Raw genomic sequence first — 21,560 nt, 5'->3', positions numbered from 1 at the left:
ATCTTTGCAGACACTCCACCCTCGCACTTTGCCAATCACTCAATCGCTCACTTTGTCAATCACTCAGTCGCTCACTGGGTCACTCATGCAGTCATTCACTTTATCAATCTTTCGGTCACTCATGCAGTCACTCACTTGGTCACACATTCACTTATGCGTTCCATCACTCAGTAACTCGCTTGGTCACTCACACGGTCAGTCCCTTGATCACTCACTTGAACACTCGTACCGTCACTCACCTGGTCACATATACAGTCACTCACTTGGTCACTCATGCAGTTAACCACTCGGTCACTCATGCGGCCAGTCTTTCGGTCACTCATACGGTTAATCACTCAGTCTCTCCCTTGATCACTCATATGCTTAATCACTCAGTCACTCGCAAATTTATTCAAGCATTCACTCTGTCTTTCATTCCGTCAGCCACTCGGTCACTCATACGCTCAATCATTCACTAGGAAACTTACACCAGTATTTAATTAGCCACTCACTTGGTCACTCATTCGGTCAGTCACTTATTCACTCAAACGTTCCATCGCTCAATTCCTCCCTTTGTCACTGACACGGTCAATCCCACTATCACTCTCTTGGTCACTCATACAGTTAATCACTTGGTCGCTCATGCTGTCATTCATTTGCTCACTCATACGGCCATTCGGTCAGTCACGTGGTTACTCATACGGCCATTCGGTCAGTCACGTGGTTACTCATACGGTCATTCACTCATAAAGTCAATTGCACACTAGTTGATACGGTCACTCACGTGGTGAGTCATTCTGCCACTCGCTCAGTCATTTGTACGGTCACTAACGCACTCCTACAGTTCATTTCACACTCACTTGGTCACTCATACGATCACTCGATCACTCATACGGTCACTCATACAGTCAATCACTCATACGGTCACTCGATCACTCATACGGTCACTCATACAGTCAATCACTCATACGGTCACTCGATCACTCATACGGTCACTCATACAGTCAATCACTCATACGGTCACTCGATCACTCATATGGTCACTCATACAGTCAATCACTCATACGGTCACTCGATCACTCATACGGTCACTCATACAGTCAATCACTCATACGGTCACTCATACATTCAGGGCAGGTGAAATGTCAGGTGTGAATTTTTCGGGGGCCAAACGCACCAGGGGCAAAATGTACCGGGACGAAATGTGAGGGGCGAAATTTCCGGGGGCCAAATGTAACGGGGACGAAACGTTCCAGGGGCGAGATGTCGGGGACGAAATGTCAGGGGCGAAAGTTCCGGATCCCGATGACGATGTATGGCACAGGTCTATATGCAACCCTTTCGCACCACTGACGTAGGGACATTTAATTTTTAAAGAAAACATCTTGAGCGGGATTGCTCACTCAGCGTCAGATTAACAGATCTTGCCGTATATCCATCCCAATGGGCCAGGACGAGTCTTAGATGATCACGCGATTCAAAAAGCCTCACTGAAGACAATCCGGGCAGCACCGGGCATTATAGCTACAACAGTTAGATATAAATTTCGCCAGAGTTCCTGCAGAGCTTGAAAGAAAATATGATTTTGAAATGAGGAAGATGTTTTAAAAATCGGAAAATTCCTATCGAGCATTCTCATCTCTTCTGAGAAAAATGAGAGTCTCCTTTCGTTTTTATTTATTTATTTTTTTCCTGAATCCATTTCAATCGACGAGGAGAATCAGGTTCGTTCTGAGAAAGTAAAGAATAAAATTAACTGTAATTTCGGGAAAATTGAGCAGAAGAAGATATCAGCGAGTGATAATATCAGTGTATTACATTATATATACACCTTCAAGGACATCAAGTGTGAATAATGAAGTAGCAATCGACTATTGACGTATTTTACTATCATCTAAATACTATATTCAAGTAATTCTATTGGTTGAAGACATCGACAAAAAAAGGGTGAAGAAAAATTCTTGGGTTTTATACTGTCTTCCAGTCATTTACGTCTTTTTTTCTTGACATAAGCGAATGCACTAAGACGCATATGTGATGAATATTGAATTTCGTGAGTATTATTAATTTCTTTTTAACATGTTGGTGTGCGTAATATCAAGAGACCGTATAGTTTAGAAAAGTCGAGGAGAAATAAAATTACAGAGAAGGAAAAAAAGTCCCTTATAACGAGTAAAAGAGTATGGCTTATAACTAGAATCTCTTTATAACGAGTCATTTGCGAGCCAAATAGCTAATGTTAAAGATAAAAAAAAAATATTTGCTTATAGGCGAGTTGTTAAAGCATTCGATATAACGTCGAAAAAATTCCCGAAAACGTTAATTTTTCCTTCTCTTAATAAAATGTAAGATACAAATACAAAGCCACAACAGGCAAATTGACCAACAAGGTGGCTGACTTAAGAATGATTAGTTAGCTGATCCCCGAGCTATTTTTTGGAGGCCCTACCTACTACTGCTACACCACACATGCACCCCCCGCGGAACCCCCAACGAATCGGTACATGCGGGAATGTGCGTGTAGTTTTTTGTTTCTCTGTAATGCTTGTTATGTGTAGTGCTGCCACCAGCCCTTCTAACCATGAGTGAATGACTTATCGTTGTAGGACTGTTGCTCTCTGTGGCGAGACTTTTTAACGGTCGGCTCGCATTTGCGCCTTGAAGTTGGAACCACAGAAAACCAACTTCAGCCGACCACCACTGTGGGGTTCGAACCCGGATCCTCGCATCGCGAGTCCGTCCCTATAACCACTCGACCACCACAAAGTGTAATTTTCTGGAGGTGGGTGGGTTTGAACTCACGTACCCTGAACTCTTCCCATCTCTAACCCCGTATTTTACCAACCCACCGCTACAGCACTTGCTCAGCACTTATCATCGCACGTGGTCCACGTAAAAATTTCTCTGAGGCACTTCCTAAAAGCGGACTCACAAAAGTCAATTTTTTTAACCTCCCCCCCCCCCCCAACCTTATATTTTTGGGCTTCCCTACTGTACACATATGATGACTTAACTGGACCTTTGTCTCTTCCAATAACTAAGGAACCATGGATCGAGCCAGAGTCAGCAGCGGTATAATAATTGAGAAAGCTAATTGTTGAGTTGGTCGAATAATTATTTACTAAGAACAGACTAATTAATGAATAAAAATGACTAATTAATTGATAGTGAACTAGTCATAATTAGTTTTATGACTAGAGTTCTGTGTTCATTCGAAAGAAACGATCTAAAAGACGCTTTAATATATAGAAGCAATTTTCTACAACCCGACAGAGAAAAAAAAAAATTCGAAATTTTTGTTTATAATGAGAAGTCCGTTATAACGACAATTTTTTTTTCCCCTCGTGATTGTTAACTATTGTTATAACGGATTTTTACTGTATAGTGAATTTCCATTTCGCCCTTATATAAAAGAAAAATAATAATAATAAGGAAAGCATTGTATGTATAGATATTGTTAGTAATTATGTGCTTTGTAGAGGAATTTCGACTTCCGGTTGTTTAATTTGATGTAGACGTATAGTAATGGTTATTGTTGCCTGCAATGACATATAAATGATGATGATGGTGACAAAAAAAATGCCTCATGCATTTATAAATGTTAGAGTATCTCGGACTATATCTCGATTGGGATACATGTATGAAAGCTTCAAGTGAAAAGGAAGTGAAAAATATTATAAATCATTATTATTTAAATAATTATTTAAAAAATGGTTGATGATTAAATAAATTACTATGAACATATTGCTGGTAAAACAAAACGTTATATCTACAGTCGGACACCCCGTGTTCGCGGGTTCGCTAGTGACATTTCTGTCATCACTAGAGCCGTGGCAGCTCCCAGGAGAGAAATAGTCACCTCTGGTTGGATTAACCTGTGGCCATAATGTGCGCTAAAGGACACAACCATTTCTACAGAGCCAACTGAATAGGCTATAAAAGACATTGTCACGTTAGCGAAACAATGGGTGGAAATAGCAATTCAGAGGCATTGACCGGGGAGGAATTAATGCAGTTGACCGGTCCTGAAACTGAATCGGTACCACCACCATAGGCGGAGATAGACTTGGAAGTCTGGGGGGGGGGGAGAGCACGGTCATTATTTCTGGTGGAGGGACACGATGATAATGTCAATTCATTTATGCATATATACATTAGATCAGTCAACTTCACCTTTGACGTCGGGGGTGCTCCCCCACACCCTCCCTGTACCTCCGCTCATTTACCACACGAAGAGATAAAGAACTAGAAGATACGTTTTCACCACAAGTAACATAGCGGAAGGGCTTGCACGTTAGCAATAGATTGTTTTCATGACATAGATCCCTCTATGGTACGCTCTTCACATGTAGACAAATTGGTAGAGGAAGCCTTGTCGTCATATTCCAACAGAGTTGATGCTATGAAGAAGAAGAAACGGCACACGCAGAAATCCCTCTGTTATTACAGGAAACATCGCCAACAATCGTTTGGCGATCAAGCCCTCACCCTCAATCACCGAACAATCACCCTCTTTTACGTTCTCTTCTACCTCTGCGTCACCCTGCTCTTCTCTTGCTGTTCAATAATACAAGAAAAAAACTATGGTTTCTGTTAGTTTTTCGCGGATTTCCCGTATTCGCGGTCACCCCCGGAAAGTAACGCCCGCGAACACAAAGGGAGGGGGGCGACTGTATTCTATAATATAAAATCACACAAACTCGCATAAAGGGCCCGTTTCTATGCAACAGAAATCGGTAACGATTTTGGGTGAAGTTTTCATTTAACTCTTGAATATAACGGGAACCGTTTGACCCATCGGGACCAAATTATGTGTGGACCAATCAGGCGTGCTCCCCCCCTCCATCCTGGAACAGGGCCTCTAGGCTCTGGGATAGTTGGTGCACCCCAAACCAGTTTTTTCACGGAACCCTCGGTGGTTAATTTATAGTGTGAAAAATATCAAAAAGTGGTAAGAATCGTTCCGGCCCTTGCAGGGTCCATGCCGAGAAGTATGTATAATATACATACATCACCAGTGCTCGCAACACACAGGATCGGGATACCCAGGGCGTGGCATTCACATATACCTTCATGGGGATATTCAAAGGTTTCATTTTCAGGGGGTCTTTGACGGATCTCATTGTTTTCTTGCTGCTTTATTATTGATTGACAAACTTGCAGTAGCGGAAGCCCAAGATATATCCAGTCAGGGTGCCACCCATAAGAATCTGCGAGTTGGGTACCGGCTCCTTGATTGGGTGGCCCTGGATTTTATACGTTGTTAAAATGAATACAAATAAAAGTTTTTCGTAGCCCTCACAGGGGGATGTCCGACAAGTCTCCAGGTCGGGAGCCACCGCCCCCCCCCCCCCCCCATGGAAACGTTGACAGGTTTCATTTCGGGGATGCCTTGTATGAATGTCAATTATTATTGTTGTTTAACATTGCATAATTTGCAACAGCGGAAGCCCGAGATAAATCCAGTTTGGGGCCTTCCACTAAAAATCTGTGTATTGGGTCCCGGGTAATTGGTTGGGGGTCCCTGGATTTTTTTCGTTGTTGAAATGAATATGAATGAAAATTTTTCGTGGCCCTCACAGAGGGGATGTTCGACAAGCTTCCAGGTCGGGGACCCCACGTGTAAATTGACAGGTTTCATTTTGGGGGGTCCTGGATGAATTGCAGTCTAAAATTCTGGGAATTGAGTCCCGGGTCCTTGATTGGGGGCCTCGGAATTTATTTGTTGGTAAATTGAATACAAGTGAAATTTTTTCGCGGCCCTCACAGAGGGGATGTCGGACAAGCTTCCAGATCGGGGACCCCCCGTGGAAGTTGACAAGTTTCATTTTGAGGGTCCTGGATGAATTGCAGTCTAAAATTCTGGGAATTGAGTCCCGGGTCCTTGATTGGGGGCCTCGGAATTTATTTGTTGGTAAATTGAATACAAGTGAAATTTTTCGTGGCCCTCATAGAGGGGATGTCGGACAAGCTTCCAGGTCGGGGACCCCACGTGGAAGTTGCAGGTTCCATTTTGAGAGCCCTGGATTGTTTCTAAAATTCTGCGAATTGGGTCCCGGGTCATTGATTGACGGCCCTGGAATTCATTTGCTGGTGAATTGAACTAAAAATTTGTCTTTCCCTTCCCCCCCCCCCCCGCTTTCGAAATCGTGAAACGATTTCCAATTGGGAAACAACTTTGGACCCAATAATTGAGTCCAAAGTTTTTTTGTTTGGGTATTTCTTTGCATTCCTCTACACTCTGAAACAATAGATGCTGATCCCGCCACTTACGAAATTACATAAAATCGGAGTCAAAGGGTGTTTCCGGACATTTATCGGTACCTCGGAGATGTTGAGAACGCACCTGGCCTCGCTATTATATTCGCACCGGGCCCGCGTCTGGTAAGGACTGCCCTGTTCGGGCAGAGTACGTTATTACGGTAGTGATATTAATTAAGAAGCAATGCGCGCGATTGGCTGAATAGAACTATTCAAACAGAAAGTAATCATACTATCGCGGAATAGCCTTGCACTTCCGAAAAGTGCGCTGAGAACAGGCCCGTCATTCGGGGGAGGGGGGGGGGGGTCAGGGGAAAAAGTAGTATATACAGTCGAATCCCGTTATAAAGAATATCGTTATAGCGAAAATCTCGTTATAACGAACACTTTTTTAATCTCCCAAATAAATTTACATAGAGCTAATGCTAGGTAACCTAGAATTCCTTTATAACGAAATTTCGTTTCGACGAAGTGATTTCTCTGGTCTCTTGGCGTTCGTTATAACGGGATTCGACTGTATATTTACAAATATATGTATATATATATATGCGTACATTGAGTACATGTTCCTGGCTGGGAACGTCCTCCTTCGACCATTCATCTCGCCATACTCACATCACGCGTTACGTAGCCGTGGAATTCTATTTATACGGACAGGGCTGGATTAACCATTAAGCTAAGTAAGCACGTGCTTAGGGCATGATGAGGAGAAAAGGGACACAACAAAAAATGATCATATAGTGCACTTTTTTTAAATGTACAATTCCCCCCCCCCCACACCCCCAGCATCAGCCATCCAGTAGGCAATGCTAAAATTTCATCGAAATGTTGACCAGGGTGGCAACTAAAAGAATGCCGGGGGAGGAAGCTCGAAAAAACGGAACGGAAAGATTCGAAAAACACTCCAGAACAACGCGAAGACCCCATTTTCAAAATAAAAAACCACGCGCATTCTATTTCATTTTGTTCCAACCAACCCCGAACAACGATCAGAAAACCTAAGCAGCTCGTCAATGAGAATTCCTAAATCAAAGATCCTAGTTGCATCAATAGTAGAAATATTCGTTAGGGGCCGTTCAAGTATTACGTCATCATCGATGGGGGGGAGGAGGTTTCCGATTTGTTGACTTTTCATGACAAGGGGAGGGGGGGGGGAGTTTGGATAATGCTTACGTCATGAACCACGATTTATGAAAATATTAAATATTCTTAATGGCATCGTACTCGGTGCGCCAAAAACGAGAAAAACCTTTCGATAGTTCGTCGGCACTTGTAGTAACATTCCACAAATGTAAGTGCCCTACAGAGCCACTTTTAATGATCTCTAAATGTTTCGCGGATCCAAGTGATCTGGAAATGTGTCCGGGCCGCTTAAGGGCAATGGAACTGTTCCACGCATCACTCAAGTGATCCGTAATTATATGCCGCGCGGATCACTTAAATAATCTGAGAATGTGCCGCGGGTAACTTGAGTGATGTAGAACCGCACTGGGGGCCCATTTAAGTGCTCTAAAACTACGTCACATGCCACTCAAGGGATCTCTAAATGTGGCACGGATCGCTTAAGTGTTCTGGAACTGGTCATTTAATTGATCTGGAAATGTGCCACGGGCCGCTTAAATGTTCTGGAATCGTACCACGGGACACTTAAGCGATCTGTAAATGTGCCGCTTAGTTAATTTCTACAAAATTAGGTTTGAGGAGTGTAGTGTTCTGTATGCGCGTCTCTCAGTTAAAACCTTGACTTAACAATATGGTATAAGGCTCCAGGGCATAAGAAGAAGAAAAGCCTCAGGAGACCGGAGGTTGCAGAAACAAAATTGGACATTCGAAAATAAACAGAGGGAGAAGTGTGTGGGAAAGCGATCGATCGTCGTCTCATGTTTACGCTCTTATTTTAATTTTTTTTTATTAATAAATTTCTGTTTATGTTTGTCATGATGAGTGCTCACTATTCAAAGAACATAAGGTCACTACATTGGCGCAGTCGGTAGGACAGTGATGATGTGCGGTGAGTGTTTTTTTCGCTGGTTTTCTTTTCTTTGAGAGAATCATGGCTTTCTTAGCCAGAGGCAAAAAAGAGGACTTACAGCAAGTCGCTGCGGAAATGGGGCTTGAAAATGTTATGTAGATGAAAGTATTTCAACTCAAATCCGCAATAACGGAGGCAGAATGCTATGACAAAGAGTTCTTGGAACAGTTTTTGAACACCATAATTTAGGAGAGAGAACGGACAGAAATGGAAGCAAGTGAGGAGAGAAAGCGGATGGAAGCTAGAGAGGAGAGACGAATGGAGTTCGAAATCAGAAAAATGCAACTAGAAAATGAAAGGATTCGCATCCGCGCGGCAGGTGAATCCCCGATTAACTCAATGGCAAAGCCAAAGATAGAGCTACAGAACTTTTTGCAAAAGTTCGATCCGAAGAGCAACGAGATTAGCCTCTACCTGGTGCTGTTTGGAAGGCAAGCGAAAAGAGCCGAAATAAAAAGGGAACTTTGGGTTTCATATCTGATTGGACTATTACCTTATGATGTGGCGCAAGTCATTGCTAGAGAAAATGAAGAGACAACAGATGACTATGACCAAGTCAAATCCATTTTTCTTAAGAGTAATAAGCTTACTCCCGAGAGGTTTCGACTGATGTTCACGAAGCATAGTAAACGATCGGAAGCAACATGGTGTGATTTTGCTTATGAACTCGGAAACTTCTCCACTGAATGGATCCGAGGCCTGGAGATTACCACGATTGAAGAACTGTCTGATTTGATTATTACGGATCAGATAAAACGGAAAGTACCGTCAGAGATTCGAGATCATTTTATTGACGAGTGGTCTCAATTCAAGCGGCCCGACATACTTGCAAATAAATTGGATGACTACGAGAACGTCAGGGCAGACATCGGCAAGAGTTCGAAGGATTTCTTCGAAGGAGAAAAGTCATCGTTACAGCGACAGCACTTCAGCTACGGAGAGAGACGAGGAACATCGACAAGAACATCATATCAACCACCAAACATCGACAAGAACATCATATCAACCACCAACTCGGAAATATCGTAGCAATAAGGACTGGAACAAGACCGAAAACACGATCATCAGAAAAAACCCCAAAGGAGTGTTACATCTGTGGACTGAACTATTTCGCTCGAGATTGTGACCGAAGATATAAGGCTAACACAAAAGAGAAATCGGAAGAAAATGTGTTGATCGCAGAAATTCGATCGGAATTATTTAATTCCAGTGAATCGAGTCTGGATTTGAACCCTTTACGTTATGCTGATATTTGCGTAGATGATAGAAAAATCAGACGCTTAGTGGATTCTGGTTGTTAAATTCCAGTGATTCATTCTGACTGTATACAGGAACCAATAACTAAGAAAGGGAAAATCATCTTGGCGAGTGCATTTGGAGAAAGAACTGAAGCATCCCTTGTGAATATCAGCGCTTCGTTGGAAATAGGAAATAACGAATATTTTTGTAAACCTGTTGAAATTCTCGCTGCAGTAACAGATAAAATTCGAGAACAATGCATTATTCCACCAAACGTACATGGACTACTTTTCGAGGCCGCAGACATCGAAGAAGGGCGGTTGTCGTTCTCCACTAAAAGGGAAAAGCACAAGCCTCCTGCGACAGAGCGAAGTGAGGAGGGCGTGAGTGTGAATATTGAAAATATGGACAAGATGTTATCTCTGCCTGAGGACAAATACAAAAGGCAGACTGAGCTGGGGGATGACCTGACTGAGCATTTCGACACCACCAAAATCTGCGAATTCAAATGCAAGAAGGTTGGCGAAACTCACCATCTCAATACAACCGATAGCCAAAGCAAATCGGAGTACACCCTACAAATGGAACTGGATCTAAGAAGGATCATAGCGGAAGCTCGTGACTATGACGAAATGGCATACTTGTGGACATCTTGGAGAGACGTCACTGGTAAAACCGACAGGAAACATTTCCTGGGAATTCGAGAAGCTCAGTAACGAAACCGCGAAGCTTAATGACTTTGAAGACACCATATCCATGTGGCGGGATAGCTACGAGTGTGACATACTCGAAGACACTATATCTAAGCTGTGGAATCAGGTGAAGCCGCCGTACAAGCAACTCCACGCTTATGTCCAGTACATGTCCAGGAACTGTTATGGTAGCGACAAGATTCAAGAACACGGACTCGTTCCGGCGCATAGTTTAGGAGACATGTGGGCCCAGCAATGGGATAGCATTATGGACCACATGAAGCTATTTACCGAGAAACCATCGGTGAACGTCACTCCGGCATTAAAAGCGAAAAATATGACGGTGCTGAAAGTGAAGACGGCTGAAGAGTTTTTATTTCGGCTATATTCGACAGACACAAAGGCAAGAAGATGGTTTGTCACGCGTCTGCCCCCGAATTGTCAGATGGATTGGACTTCTGGATCAAAATGTTCGCGGACAGAACCAAGGATGATTTCATCCCTATTCACCATGAGATGAGACACATTCAGTGCTTCATGCAGTACGTGCACCTGCCACACGTTTTCCGAGGCGGAACGAATCCTGGTTTCCACGAGGTCACCGGGGACATCCTCTTCCTGCCGTGGATAAAGGTTTCCGACCTAAAACCCGAGGGTGGAATCGCGTTGATGTCCGACGTGTTGCGGTCGTTTCTGAACATCGACGTGAGCGTCCTGATTCATGCCAATCGGTCCGATGAGTTGGCGCCCGAGACGTTCTGCGAGTCTACCATAGGCTGCAGAGACGCGGCGACAGGCAAGATACTCAAGAAACTCCTCCAAACGGATTACTTCCAAATTTCTGTTATAGACAACGGGGAGATCATCGAGGTGATGACGACCAGGGCGTCTAAAAAGTTGGTTGCTGGACCGTTGCTGAGACACTTCGAGCCGCGCTGTTAAAATTCTTCAGAGAACAGAACAAGCAAGAGATTTCAGTTTGGGTTTATAGGAAAACCCAATCTTGCGTTGGGGGTGTAGTGTTCTGTATGCGCGTCTCCCAGTTAAAACCTTGACGTAACAATATGGTATAAGGCTCCAGGGCATAAGAAGAAGAAAAGCCTCAGGAGACCGGAGGTTGCAGAAACAAAATTGGACATTCGAAAATAAACAGAGGGAGAAGTGTGTGGGAAAGCGATCGATCGTCGTCTCATGTTTACGTTCTTATTTTAATTTTTTTTTATTAATAAATTTCTGTTTATGTTTGTCATGATGAGTGCTCACTATTCAAAGACCATAAGGTCACTACAAGGAGGGCAGGCAGCATCAGATAACCCCCTCCCCGGGGCCACATTTGGTGAGATATCTCGTCCGTGATCGTTAAGGGGTTAATAAAGATTCAAGGAAAGATCCGGATTAAAGTAAGCCGCGTATAAGGAAAGTTCTACTGAAAATTGAATATTATTAAATTGTCAGATATTGCGGGTGAGTAAATTTAATAACATTGATGTACCCTATGGCTCTCTAATAGATTATTTTCGGTTTTTTCCCCCTTATTTCCCATATACATAATTTAACCATTTGTCAAAGCAGTCAAGATTGCCGGGAACAGAGCTATCGCCTGTTATTAAGTTTCAGACGATATGAGGAAAGAAATATAAGAATTAGCCAAGCGTGGAATTTTATTTTCGTTTTTCCGACAGAAACGCGATAAAACGCATTTTGCGGCATATGAAATACTCCTCCGACAAATGAACCGAACTCTCACCATTTCTCAGTAATTAGCATAAACGACACAAACGCCATTTATGCAAGTGAATGGCTGTGTGTGATTGGACACGATCAAGATTATGTGCCAGGCGTGTGACTTAATAGAGGCAGAATCGATTTCGTCACTGAATCTAAATTTCAAAAGTGAAATCTACTGCAACCTCCCCTCTAGATCTAACATGTGAGCAAAGAAACCAGCTTTATCGATAGAAACCGCAAATGCAGATGTTCGAAATTCATTGCCAAAAGACTGTACGTTGAGGGGTTACTTATGGTTTTACTACTTTTAAGGGTTTATCGATGGAACCTATATGTGTATAATCCGAATAAATCGCCTGAAGACTGAAATGGTTAATTGAAAGTGTAAGTTTAGATTTAGTGTTTTTGTGAAGCTCTTCAGCCAGGTTTTTCTATTCAAAATAAGATTTATTTGTAACTAGCTATGATACCCGGCGCTGCCTGGGTTTTCTTCAATGAGGCTTTTTGGATCACCAGATATCTCCCTCTCTCTTTCTTGAGGGACATACAAACCGTGTCCAAGTTAACCAATATAGCGACTTCCTGCGGGACTTATGAAAGAAACAAATCTAGATTTAAAGAAACATAGAAATGAATAGTTTTCTTTTTTTAAGGGACGCTAATTATTTCGATTTCTCCTTGCACCCCTTGAACTTCAAGTTATCCATCTCTGGCAGTTTCTGCTTCCAAAAATGCTTAATTAAAGCTGTGGAATTCCTTCGATGTACTTTATCGGCCCATAATTAATTTTAAAACAACCTAAACTATATCAATTTATGCAGTTGAATATTAAAAGACAATACGGAGACATTAATTTTCATGCTTGAGAAGATGTAAATAAAAAGTTGAAATCAATGTTATTGCATGAATATCCAACTGAAAAGTAGGTCCGGCTAATTACTTCATATTTAATTTTCTGGGCTTCGTATATATTTAATCAAACTCAATATTTCCAGAAACAAGAATTCAATTTAATTTTCAAAAATTATTGATGTGGTGGAAAATCCTACTAAATTTCCGCATTTCTACAGTAAAATCGGCAATTTTAACACTGATTTCTATGGGGATCATCCTTTGCCTGACCCTGAAAGTGATGCTGATAATGATTATGGCGTCTATTGTAAAAGCCTCATTACTGAGAGGACTGAAAAAGTGACAAACCATTACAAAGGCATAAACTAAAGGCATATACTAACAGGATTAGAGAAGTGACAAACCATTGTAAAGGCATATACACGTCTGAAACGCATTGCTAGGGAACCACGGTAACCAAAGTAAACATTCCGAAAGTGATTGTTGAGGCACAAAAACCATTGTTGCAAGACAGTTTTTTGCCCATTTGGGGCATTTGCCCTGCTCTGGCGAAATTTTAAAGTAGCCTATCGTTCAAGGTGGGTCCCATTTGGTATATATGCAAAATTTAGCGACGATCGATCTAAAATTGTAAATTTGTATAGAGAGATAGAGAACACACACACACACACAAAATCAATTTTATATACATAGATGTAGTAGCTTTTTTCCTTGGTTTTCCATATACTTCCCGATAATAAAAAAAATCTATAATGTACATGTATGGAACATCATGTTCTATAATTTTCAGGTGTATTTCTGGTAAGAAAAAGGGATAAGTTCATAACACAAGATTCATCGAAAGACTGGTTATTTGTGGAAATGAAGATTACAAGGAAGAAAATTCATCACTGCCCCCACGGGGACTCGAACCCCGGTCTCACGCTTGCCGGACGAGTGCTCTATCATCTAAGCTATGAAAGCAGAAGAATATTTCAACCTTGGAGCGTATATATATGTTGAAAGGCACCGTACATGGCGGCGGCAATCAACTAATAGCTCGAGAATGCCATAGGCCACCAGATGGCCACATGCGTATAGAAATGTCCTGAGAGTTGATTGCATTAAGAAGTGGATAGGACATTTCTATATGCATGTGGCCATCTGGTGGCCTATGTCATTCACTAGCTATTAGTTGATTGTTGACGCCGTCCATGTACGGTGCTTTTCAACATATATATACGCTCCAAGGTTGAAATATTCTATCTGCTTCCATAGCTTAGATGGTAGAGCACTCGTCCGACAAGCGAGAGACCGGAGTTCGAGTCCCCGTGAGGGCAGTGATGAATTTTCTTCCTTGTAATCTTCGTCTCCACAAATAACCAGTCTTTCGATGAATCTTGTATTGACAAGTGGAGAGGACGTTTCTATATGCAAGTTCATAACATTTTGGTACTACACACATATTACTTGATCACCCAGACATATAGATCGCGCGCACATATCAATATTTTTAATATTTACATTTTATGTTTCGTCTTTTAGGTATGGCATCCCCAATTGAAAAGTTGAAAAACATCGCAAAGTTGGCGTTTTTCCTCACAGCTACGAGTTTTTTCGTTGAAGGTGGGACGAGTGGTAAAATATTACAAACGAACTCTGGGGCTGTTCGAGGTGTTGTATTATCTACATTGGACACCGAAGTGGATGCTTACCTCGGAATTCCCTATGCTCTTCCGCCGGTTGGTGAACGTAGATTCCGGAGACCGGTTCCGATTCCTCAATGGTCCAGTATCTACAATGCCACAATGAAACCACCACCATGCTATCAAAACATAACCGATGAAACATATTACACTCCGAAGAAAGAGAATATGACTGAAGATTGCCTCTATCTCAATGTGTGGGTACCACGTCCCCGTACGGAAAATTCTAAACCGAAAGGAATCATGGTCTATATTCATGGGGGAGCATTCACCGTGGGATCGACGGATATGGACTCATACGACGGAGCGCTTTTAGCATCGTATGGAGACATCATAGTAGCTTCCATCAATTTCCGAATCGGCGTTTTCGGTTATTTTACAGCATCCATAGAGGGCGCCAACGGCAATATGGCGATTTATGATCAGGTGTTAGCCCTGAAATGGATCAATGAAAACGCTGGTATTTTTGGAGGAGACAACCGTCAAATAACATTATTTGGAGAAAGCTCTGGTGGTATGACAGTGAGTGGTTTGATGCTTTCTCCATACGCTCAAAATCTCTTCAACAGAGTAATCGTTCAGAGTGGAGCGGCACTTATACCCCTTTATTTCGACGCACCTAAGTCTCAAGCCAAAATGTCCAACTTCTTAGCAGTCCTAACTGGATGCGCAGGAGGCACTGCCAATATCACCACTGATCCTGAAAATGTCGTGAGGTGTCTGAGATCATTACCTGCATTTCAGCTATCGAAAGTGGAAGGGTTGATAAGATTGTCTCAGGGTTTAACTTTTCTTCCTATCCATGGTGATGAAATAGCGCCTTTGGAAACATCGGAAGCGTTAAAACGCCAGCAGTCCGAAGGAAAGGACATACTTTTGGGTGTAAATACAGATGAAGGAGCGTTTTTTCTGGCAGTTGCAGCACCAGAATATTTCGGTACAGACGGATTCGGTGGCACTGAGAGAATCAGCAAGTCATTTGCTTATTCACTTATATCAGGGATATCCAACCTTCTCGGCCAAGGAAATGGAAAAGAAATCGCCGACTACTACATGAAACGTCTAAAGGCCAGAGATTATAGAAAAGCCGTGTATGACGGCATAGGTGATATTCTGATCAGCTGCAGCACAGTTCTCTTCGCGGACCTGTATTCGCTAAAAACCGAGAATGTATACTTCTACGTGTTTTCGCATTTATCCAGTCAAAAGCATACGGCCGACTGGATGGGATCCACCCACATGGCTGAACTCGCATACGTTTTGGGTGAACCTCTCAGGAAAGGATCCAATTACACAGAAGCAGAAAAAGAATTAAGTCGTCAAATCATGAGCAGATTTGTCACATTCGCTAAAACTGGGTGAGTAATTCAAATTGCTATTCTCTCCATAGGAATTCAGTTTCGTGACACTTTTTGGAGAGCATTTTGTTAGAATTCGTGATTGTCTCAATATTCACGTACCGCGTATATGCTTATGTCTTGTGAACCAGAGAGATCTGCACCAACCTCTTATTGAGTGTAAAAAAGGGAAAAAAGTCGGCAATAAATTGTAGGTCTCCGTCTAATTAGCTTTCATGTGCAGAAAATGACTGTGGTGAGTCGAAAGTTATCAATGATCAATGGTCAGAGAGATCCGGTAATGCTTCGCAGAAGTGTTAGGGGCGAATACATTACCGCCCGAAGTGCAGCCAATTCGTGAAATGGCCCACATGCACCTTTTTCCACCCTAATGGGTATGCAGAGGTAACTCAAGTAAATATGATACTTGGCAGGGTGAAACGGGATAAATCCCCGAGTCGAGTGTCAATGAGGTAAGATTCGAGAGAGGTGCCTTTCTCTTAACGTTCGTCATGGGGTTTTGTGCTGAAGATATAATAGCCTTCAACCATTAGGGTTTAGCACTGCATAACGGCAGTGCCAAGCTAAAACCCTACCCTATACGCATATACGCAAGGACAAGGAATTGCCCAACAGTAGGGTAAAACTAACCTCTCTCACCACGGTCAAAGTCCGATTTTCAGAAATGACTCGGGCTTTGACCTGCCAATTCGCGAAGTTCCGGAGATCCCAGGATGAAGTTCGATGTGCTGATATGGGACGGCACAGTAGGCGCCAAATCCAATTTTTTTCATCGCCAACATAGCTGTATATTGCATTAGCTCCATGAGAAGAGAGAAGATTTGAGAGTAAAATAATTTGTAAAATAATAGGTGAAAACGTGAATCGTGTACAGAAAATTGAAATTAAATTTCTCATTCTATAAACTGCTGCGGTAGGTATCGTCAGCAATGTACAAAGAAAAAAAAATGTAATCAACATCCATTCTTGACCCAGTCTCGACAGATGCCGCCTGAGTTGCCCAAGCGCGCTTACGTTATTGTATGCCCATGCTGAATTGGCCTGACCTACCTTGACGCGCGAAGGGAGAGTTCATTTTCCCAGGAGAGGGAAACGGGGGTAAAAAGGGGAAAAAAACTCGCTAAAATAGCGCAAAAGATGCCAACAGAAAATACCAAACCTGCTCCTTTTCCCTGCGACCTTTTTACCGAAAGAAGGTGAATAGAATCGCCCATCGTGACGTTTCATGACGTAAGCAGAGGCCAACTCAGCGTGGGTGTACAATACCTACAGTGTGATGCCTCAGGTCCCTAGGCCGCTAATTACCGGCGAACCGTTGATACTGTAGGCATATTTCCAATGACAAAAATTAGTCAAATAACGTGTAGATTTCAGATTATACTATTCATATTGTAAAGGGGCTATTGCTGTTAAAATAAATTTAAAAAAAAAACTTTTTATTTGATCACCCTGTTTTAAAACACTCAGTTACACAAAGTTGTTGCCCCGTCTATCCTTAACCCCACCACAAAAATTACATGTGTTCAAATGAAGGAAAGAACGGCTTAAACTAATGGAAAAGCTCATAATGGAATTGTTTCCAAGTTTTTTTTCTTTTTTTGAATTCGAATATGTTAGTAAATATTGCACTTAGAAACATGGAATTTTCGTTGTAGCGCTCAGGAGAGACAGGGATGACACTTTCTAATTTTGTGTTTAAGGACAGGGTGACCAATTCAAAATAAGAATGATGTAATCTGAAATCTGCACGTTATTTGGATACTTTGCTTTCTAATTGGAAATATGCTTCTAGGATCAATTTGCGGCAAGATGACTTAAGACATCACCCTGTATATTCGCCACAGTACTGCTCGTTGGTTTTGCGTTCGGGTTATTCTCTTTAGAATGTTACCCTCTACGCACTAATTTTGCGCTACGCAACCCGATTTGTATAATTATGATTGTACTTAACCCTCACAAATCGAGACATTTTTAGAAAAAAATCATTGAATTTTCAAACTTTTCTCAATTCACAACCTTACAGTTCCAGAGATGCAGACTTGAAACGAAAAATGAGTTGTAACACATACTCTTCTTCAAACCAGCCCTTTGTTTACTCTCGGATCAGATAATTATCCGATCTAATATCAGCTAATTATAAGTAGCCTCTGACACATCATCCCATTCATGGACACGTGTCGAATCCGGAATGTCGAAAATCGTGGTTTCAATTTGCACGTGGGCTGCTCGCAACGTCCGGTTTCCACGTATGCCAAAATGCTACTGGCACAAACTTTCAATCTTTCTATTTTAAACAGGACCACAAGATGGCGCCGCTATGTTTATTTTTAGTCGAGTTATTGAAGCTTGAAATTACATCGACAAAAACTATCGCTCATTTTGGTGCGATTACATGCGCACATTCGCCATCGATTTTAAAAAAGTTTTCACGTTACAAAATGTTTCACAATAAATGTCTATAAGTTCTTCGATTCTATATATAGGGACCCCTCCCCCATGCTTCCCTTGGAGTCCTAGACTCTTTTGGCCTCACCTTTCAAGAAGCCATTGCGTGGATACGAAGCCACTTCGTGGAATAACGCAGAAAGACTTGTTGGCCTTGGACCTCATATATAGGAATTCTTTTTTTTTCTCTCAATGTCTGAAAGGTTGAGGACATTCCCGTATCACAATCAGAATATCAATTTTTGAAACATGCAAATCGTCACCTATCGAAATATATATGGAATTTTTAACTAAAGCAAGTAAAGATCGTGACAAAAAATTTTAAAGACTGGCTGGAAAAACACGCAAAAAAGAATTTAGTAAAAAATATCTCCATCATTAACGGGTCTTAAGATATTCAATTTTAAACTTGGCGTAGCTCTTTGATAATTTTTTTCTGTCGCACCGCGATCATTTTACTGCACAAGAAGGCTAATTAGACCAGGACCTACAACTTACTGCGGATTCCAAACTGCAGTCTTGTATTTTTAGTCAGCAATCTTTTTCTATGGTCATATGTCGCCGTTTCTGTTGCACTCCTACGTCAGGAAAGTTTCTGACAAGGGCGAACTGTGTATCGAACTAGCGACACCACTCATCACCTCCTAGAGATAGAAGGCCTCCGCACTCTGACTGTGACGTCAGTAAGTAGTAGATTTTCCCTCAGAATATTCAGGGAAAAGAAAATTCCCTGCTCGTGCCAGTATCAATGTTGTGAGGAAAAGAAATGATCGAGCTAAGAATTGGCGATTTCTATGCCCCACATCCAATCACTATGCGGTATTTGTCAGCCAATCAGGAAGATTCGACGCCAAAATAAGAAGAAACGAAATACGATACTGTGTGGCAAACTTGCTAGGTAGTCTGAATGAATTTATGGCAAACACTGCAGAGGCCTTCTATCTCTAGGAGGTGATGCACCACTGCACATCCACATACATACGTGAGTATCTTATCGAGCTGGGCTACCGAACAGAGCACATATGTGTGTGGGTTGCTCTTTTTCGGTCACCTTGTATTTACTGTGTTTAAAATTAATTTTTCAGGGAAATTGTTTTTTTTTTTGCTGAGAGAATCCTGTATTATATGTTTTTATTTTTTCAGAACTCCAAATGTACCAAACGGATTGCGGTGGCCAAAGTACAGCTATAAATACCCCGTATACCTCGAATTGAGCCAAGAAGAAAAAATCAAAATGCGGCCTAATCAAAGATGCGAATTTTGGCGAGACAGATTTCGAGCGAATATTGACTCCAAAACATCTGTTGAAGATGTAACTAATAAATAATTAGCTACAGCTAAATTCTTCAGCATTCTGGTCATCATATATAAATTCGCACCGGTCTGATGTTTATTTTAAAATACGAACTATTGTAAGTTGAATACATTTAAGTCACTACTATCCAAACCATATTGTACATTTTAAGACAGTCACTGATCGAAGGAATCAATACAAAGATCTCATCTTATTTATTTTAGCTTATATTTCAATTCTAAACAGCGAAGTGTTATCATTACCACATTTATCATATTTAATGGATCACCAACTTGTGTAATTTCTGCGATTTACTTGTTATATTTGAATACGTCTTGAATAAAAAAGGATGATCCGGAACGACAATGGCCGATATCGCAGTAAGACGATGTGGTCTGCGTGCCTCCTGGCTCCAAAGTGTAATTTTCTAGCATTTCTACTGTATTCATCCGTCATTTTGAGTTCCTTTCATACTTGTACGGTAAACATTGAAAATGTCAGTGAGTTGAATATACTGGAGCCGCCGACACCATAGCCGGACTCTTGGTAACATCTATAATTGATTTCAAGTATTTATGAATATCATTTTAGTGTAATGAAAATTTCAAAACAAAAACTAAGGTCCTCTTTGCACATGACAGCTATCATGTAAATGATGAGTCTTAAGGATTTCTTACCATGAGTGCACAGGTTGGGTTTGTGATATCCTGCTTATGTATATTTCACATTCACCGAGTTGAGATTTCTCACTAATTCCCTATTTGAACACTATTCATCTACTGGGACAACTTTGGGTGAGGGGCGGCTGTTTTTTATCCAGATTCCCAGAAAGATTTATTTGTATCTGCCTCTGTGAGTCCCTATCCGCTCAGTCAAGCAAATTTATTTTTCCAATGTTAATTCATATGATTATTTAAAAAAGATATGAAATGAATGTTTTTATTTTGATATTATAAAGCGTATTTCACATACATTAAAAGAAAAGTCCATTTCATTGTTTTTAGCATTCTGTTTCTTCTTTAGTATGATATTATGAGTCATCCGGAAATGTTAACTTGAAACTTTGGAACTAAATATTGCTGTACTATTTAAATACTTTCATTTTATGTCCATAACGTAGCGGAAATGATGCAATAATAATAATGTATCAAAATACTGAAAAAAGAACATGTATACATTTTTTATGTCCTTAATGCGGTAGAAGTCCATTACAGCGACAGCTCACAATCACGTGAAAAATTGTCGTTACAACGGACTTCTCGTTAGAGAAGAGAATGTTTTTTCCTAACATTATTTTGACAATCACCTTTAAAGACTAAACACGTCCCGCTTTCCATATAAGTAAGAAAAAAAACATATACGTTTTTTTGACAATCAACTCGTTATATCGAAATTGTCGTTATAAACCATACTCCTTATAACGGATTTTTATTGTATATAATTCAGTATGGGTCTGTGAGACCAAACCCGTATACTCACAAAACATTTCCTCACCAGTGCACTGGAGGGTTCTCAAGAAAGGAATCTTAAGGAAGCATTACAACATTCTGGAGTTTCATTTTAAAAACGTTTTATGCATTGAAGTTGTATCGCTCGTTTTTTTTCTTCTTTTAGTTACATAGAAGCACGTGACGTCGGTGTGTTTTTCCTGGAACAGCAGCGCTTGTTGGTTGCGAAAAATGCTGATTTCCTCAACAAATAAGGGTCTCTAAGCTTTTTTTTCCAGCCAATTTCAATAAGGAGGAAAAATTTACATTATCAGTTTTTTTTCCCCCTTTTCTACAAATCGGCGACGTGTTATGTTGTGGAAAACACACACTGACAAATGAATGATACGGAAAACTTTCGAGCTTTACGTATCAGCGCTATACTTCGTTACAAACTCATTTGACGGTTTCAGAATTTTTTTTTTTTTTTCATTTTCAGAAGATATATCTCTTTACATTGAAAGTAGTAGAAAAATATTTTCCTTTTTCTTGCCCAGCAAACATAAAA

The 21,560-nt window shown here is 41.2% G+C and overlaps 2 protein-coding genes across 3 annotated transcripts in view; one reads left to right on the top strand and one right to left on the bottom strand.

The window, feature by feature from the left end:
• The window catches only part of LOC149063786 (uncharacterized), a 471,413-nt gene that overhangs the window by 177,043 nt on the left and 272,810 nt on the right, over positions 1-21,560 (bottom strand). The window lies entirely within an intron of this gene.
• LOC149063788 (acetylcholinesterase-1-like) lies at positions 1,943-20,558 on the top strand. Its single transcript, XM_089255641.1, has 3 exons — positions 1,943-2,032; positions 14,308-15,826; positions 19,415-20,558. The coding sequence occupies exons 1-3, from the start codon at positions 2,017-2,019 to the stop codon at positions 19,596-19,598; spliced, it is 1,719 nt and encodes a 572-aa protein (XP_089111767.1). The 5' UTR covers positions 1,943-2,016; the 3' UTR covers positions 19,599-20,558.

This window comes from Pholcus phalangioides, unplaced genomic scaffold (assembly GCF_987345545.1).
Source record: "Pholcus phalangioides strain wild (caught in Gottingen) unplaced genomic scaffold, Ppha-v1.0 ptg000043l_1, whole genome shotgun sequence".
Taxonomy (NCBI): Eukaryota; Metazoa; Arthropoda; class Arachnida; order Araneae; family Pholcidae; genus Pholcus; species Pholcus phalangioides.
The sequence above is the reverse complement of the archived record's forward strand: the minus strand, read 5'-3'. Positions and strand labels throughout refer to the sequence as shown.

Excerpts from the sequence above, each read along its gene's own strand:
- LOC149063788 (XM_089255641.1), top strand. Across the intron at positions 15,827-19,414 it reads GTCACATTCGCTAAAACTGG|AACTCCAAATGTACCAAACG; the intron begins GTGAGTAATTCA and ends TTATTTTTTCAG.